Source organism: Penaeus vannamei, chromosome 36 (genome assembly GCF_042767895.1).
Source record: "Penaeus vannamei isolate JL-2024 chromosome 36, ASM4276789v1, whole genome shotgun sequence".
In the NCBI taxonomy this organism is placed as follows: Eukaryota; Metazoa; Arthropoda; class Malacostraca; order Decapoda; family Penaeidae; genus Penaeus; species Penaeus vannamei.
The window spans coordinates 5554180-5559179 of NC_091584.1; the positions used below are offsets into that span (position 1 = coordinate 5554180).

General features: G+C 32.9%; 1 protein-coding gene across 1 annotated transcript in view; it reads left to right on the plus strand.

Annotated features, from left to right (window-relative positions):
* The window catches only part of LOC138859459 (ribosome-binding protein 1-like), a 25339-nt gene that overhangs the window by 318 nt on the left and 20021 nt on the right, over positions 1-5000 (plus strand). Inside the window, exon 3 of the mRNA XM_070114747.1 lies at positions 1153-1287. Coding sequence (XP_069970848.1) covers positions 1153-1287 — 135 coding nt within the window. The remainder of the gene's footprint in view (positions 1-1152; positions 1288-5000) is intronic.

The following is a 5000-nucleotide window of genomic DNA, read 5'->3' on the forward strand; positions in this document are numbered from 1 at the left end:
GAATGCACAGCGCGTCCGGACTCTTACATTCTGGCTACGGCTTTGTCCTTCCTGCCCACCTGCACGCCGAGAAAACCTCACCTTGTTTTTGTCTTTTCTGTTTCACTGGGTAGAGTTATTTTCTCTTTTGTTGTTAATATTATTTTGCTTCTTTTTTCTTTTTGTTTGGTTTCCTTTCTTCCGTTCTTAATTATTTCTCTGTTTTATCGTTCCTCCATGTAATTCCCCTCTTTATTATTTCTATTTTCATCCTAGTTGATTTGTTTTGTTTTTTCTGTAACCATAGTTTCCATGATTAATCTACATTTCCTGTCTTGTCTTATTTTATTTTTTCTAATTTACCTTATTTCGTTCTTACTTTAATCTGTTTTTCTCATGAGCCGGTGATGAGCTGCCAATTCGTATTTTTTGTGTGAGATTAGACGCCCAAAATAAAAAACATTAGAGATTTTGTTCACACACACATACGCACACACACGCACACAAACACACATATACACACACACGCACATATACATACACACACACACACATACATGCATACACATACACACACACATACACACACAGTGATAACAGTAATAGTAATGATACTACCACTACTAATGATAATAATAATGATGATAAGGATAAATAATAATGACATTGTAAAATAATTCTAATAATGATATTGATAATGATAATAATGATAACACAATGTCTTTAATTTACATTAAAATAGAAGCACACAAAGACTTAAAAAGAAGCAATAAGAAAGGCAACAATAAGAAAAGATAATAAAGTAGAAATATGTGAAATACATTAATTATAAGAAAGTGAATCTACACGATTTATTTAAAATCTAAAATCACATGCAATTCTTGGTTATAATGAATACGTTAGTTTCCCTTTTTTAATGACCTATCTGACCTTACATGAAAATATGACACATTAAACAAAAAGACAAGCAAATCAATGGATAAATCAATGGAAACAAACAAACGAGACAGAAAATGAACAAAACAACAGCAAAAATTGATAAATTCACAAGAAATAAAACAACTGACAAAACAAATGGATAAATTCATAAATAAACCAAGACGTAATAAAATCAATAAAAAGACAATGAACTGATAATCATGGCAGCCAGATAATCACTCCATTTTGTTCCAGCTTTAGTACCAAAGGACCTCGACTTCCTCACCACAGGGGCACTGTACTTAAGGAACACAATATCCCTTAAGAGACAGCCACAGGGGTTCACAGGGGATGGTAACAGGAGAGAGACAGATGGCCATAATCCACGTGGTTAGGTTAGCCTGCCAGAGATGAGCGATGGGTGACCTAATGACATGTTAAAACTAATGAAATTGTGAAGTAATGATAACGGAATGATAAAGATAATGAATTTTTAAAAACTAATGAAGTTGTGAAGTTATATTTACTTGAAATGATTATAACGGAATGATAAAGAAAATGAAATGTTTAAACGAATGAAATTGTGAAGTAATTGATAACGGAATGATAAAGATAATGAATTTTTAAAAACTAATGAAGTTGTGAAGTAATGATAACGAAATGATAAAGATAATGAAATGTTTAAAACTAATGAAATTGTGAAGTAATGATAACGGAATGATAAAGATAATGAATTTTCAAAACTAATGAAGTTGTGAAGTTATCCTTACTTGAAATGATTATAACGGAATGATAAAGATAATGAAATGTTTAGACTAATGAAGTTGTGAAATAATGATAACGGAATGATAAAGATAATGAAATGTTAAAACTATTGAAATTGTGAAGTAATGATAACGGAATGATAAAGATAATGAAATGATGATAATGAAATAAGGAAGGTAAGGAGCGAGAGTAAAGGTATCATGTTTATGAGTACATATTTCAGTCTCTTTTCTTCGTATTCTCTTCCTCTATCTCTATTCTTCTTCAGTTTCCCCCTCTCCCTCTCCCTCCGTACCTCTCATTACTTTCACTTCTCTTTTCTCATCTCTCTCGCTTCCCTTTCTCTTCCAATTCCCCTTCCCTCGCTTTCACTCCCCCACTCCCCTCTACCAGATCCTCAACCTCTCTTCCCTCACCTTTCTTCTGTCATCTCCCCAACTCCCCACCTTCCCCCTCCTCCTCCTATCCTCCCTACTCCCTTTCCCTCATCCCTCCTTTACCCCCTCTCTCCACCTTCCCCTCCCTAACTACCTTTACCCTCCTCCCCTCCCTCCATTGCCCCGCCTTCCTTCCTATTCCCCCTCTCTCCACCTTCCCCTCTCCTTTATTTTACCTCACCCACTCCTCTTCCTTCATTCCTCCTCTTCCCCCTCTCCCACATCCCTCAACTCCTCTCCACCTTCCCTTCCCCCCTCCCTTTTCCCCTTTCTCTCCCTTTTCCTTTTTCTCTCCCTTTTCTCACCTCCCTTACCCCTCACCCCCCCCTCTCGCTCCGCAGACACCATATAACACAGCCTCGAGAACCATTACAAAAGGATGTTAATCTCTCTCCACGCTGGGTTAAATATGCTAATCGGTTAGGTTAAGCCTGAGACTTCTAACGGGCTTATAACATCCATGGGGGCTTTGGACAGTCCCACTGAGCATTCTCGGCTTAATCTCACGTTTACTTTTAACACAATGATACCATTTTGAATACAGTTAGGATTTATCTATGCCTTAATGGGTAGTTTAGAAGGAGGGAGAGGCGGTTGTATGAAAATGAGGGAGATACGTGCCTATTCACATTGTATACAGAGGCGTAAAATTTATTATAATTATTTTTATGGTTTATGGTGAATAGATGAATAGTTGATATACAAGTCTGTACCTTTTTTTATTTGGAGAAATGTTGGTGTGTTTGCCTTATTTCGGGACAATATAAAAAAGGATGAAGGACGTAAAATAATATTGATAATTATACGAAGATTGCAGACAGTCATAGGATGCAAGTAAAACTGCATTCCACTTAAAAAGGAAAATAAAATGAGTTCCTTGATTTACGGAATAAATAAATAAGATAAAAAAAGAGGGAAGTAAAATGAAATAAGAAATAAAATAAAAAAATCCTTCAAATAAGAAACACAAAATTAAGAATATATTCAGGATCTCTCATCTCCCTGCCCATTCGGATCACGTGCTGCTTTATATGTTCAGTGCCTAACACACACACACACATACATACATACATACATACATACATACATACATACATACATACATACATACATACATACATACATACATACATACATACATACATACATACATAAATATATATATATATATATATATATATATATATATATATATATATATATATATATATATATATATATATATATATATATGTATAAATATATTTATATATATATACATATATATATATATGTATGTATGTATATAAATATATATATATATATATATATATATATATATATATATAATATACATATATATATATATATATATATATATATATATATATATATATATATTTATATATATATGTATATATGTATATATATATATAATATATATATATATATATATATATATACACACATATATACAGTATATATATATATATATATATATATATATATATATATATATATATATATATATATATATATATATATATATAAAGAGAGAGAGAGAGAGAGAGAGAGAGAGAAGAGCGCGTAAGAAAGGGAAGAGGAGGGTAGAAGGATGGGAGAGAAAAAAATACGAGGAAGTGTGAGCCACCTTTTAATTTTTCCTAAAAGGCGTTCTGAATTACCCCATTACCTCAAATGATACAAATAGCAACACCAAACCCATGATTTCGACGTTGACTGGAGTAAGTCATCAGTCATTACCCTATATAGTATAACGGAAAACCATATTCTAAAGGTTAATATAGTAATATATTTAAATAAATCTGATTGAGGTAAAGTTATCTCAAATGGGACGAATAGTAACACCAAACCCATGATTACGACGTTGATTAGAGTAAGTCATCAGTAATTACCCTATATATTAAGTCATCAGTATTTACCCTATATATTATGACGGAACACTAATCTAGAAATTTTAACATAGTAATAAATTTGAATAAATTAGATTGAGACATAGATGTTATGGTGTGCACTTAGTTCTATTATTGCATTCGTATGGTTTGCGGTAATACACAGGTGATAATTTTATCGTGATACCAACTACTCAGCGGCATTTACGCATTGATAATTGACCTCTTCAAAAGGTATCACATTCTCTTGAAGTCATACTATTATCATAGCTATTTCTATCTCTTGTGGTATAATTATCAAATTCAGATAATATCACTGGTATTATCATTACCATCTAGTAATATTTATAATTTCTCAGGAACTAAAAAAAAACAAATCAAAGGAGTGGAGAGATGTCGGATGTCGTTTGTCGATTTTTTTCTTCAAAATCTGTACGTATATTCTCTCTCTTATCTTTTACAGTGATACCAGAAATGCAAAGTGCACACAATGACTTTTAAGGTGTGGCGTTCCACGTTTCTGGTAACGGTGTTTGGGTAAGTACCATGGAGGTATGTGTTGTGTTAGTTTTTTTTTTTTCTTTGTCTCTCTTTGTCTCTTTCTTTCTCTCTCTCTCTCTCTCTCTCTCTCTCTCTCTCTCTCTCTCTCTCTCTCTCTCTCTCTCTCTCTCTCTCTCTCTTTCTTCTTCTTCTCTCTGTTTCTGTAATTGTATTTAAAAGTACCAGAGGCATATATTAGTTTTTTTCTTTGTCTCTCTCTATCTCTCTCTTTATCTCTCTCTCTCTCTCTCTCTCTCTCTCTCTTCTTAGTTTCTTTCTTCTTTCTCTGTCTCTCTCTCTCTCTCTCTCTCTCTCTCTCTCTCTCGTTCTCTTCTGTTAACTCTCTCTCTCTCGTGTTAATTTCCCATCATTTTCCTATTTTTCTATTTTCCCATTGATTTGTGTTAATCACTTCTCGTATTAAGTTCTTCTATCTCTCTCTCGTATCTTTTTTATATTTTTCTTTATA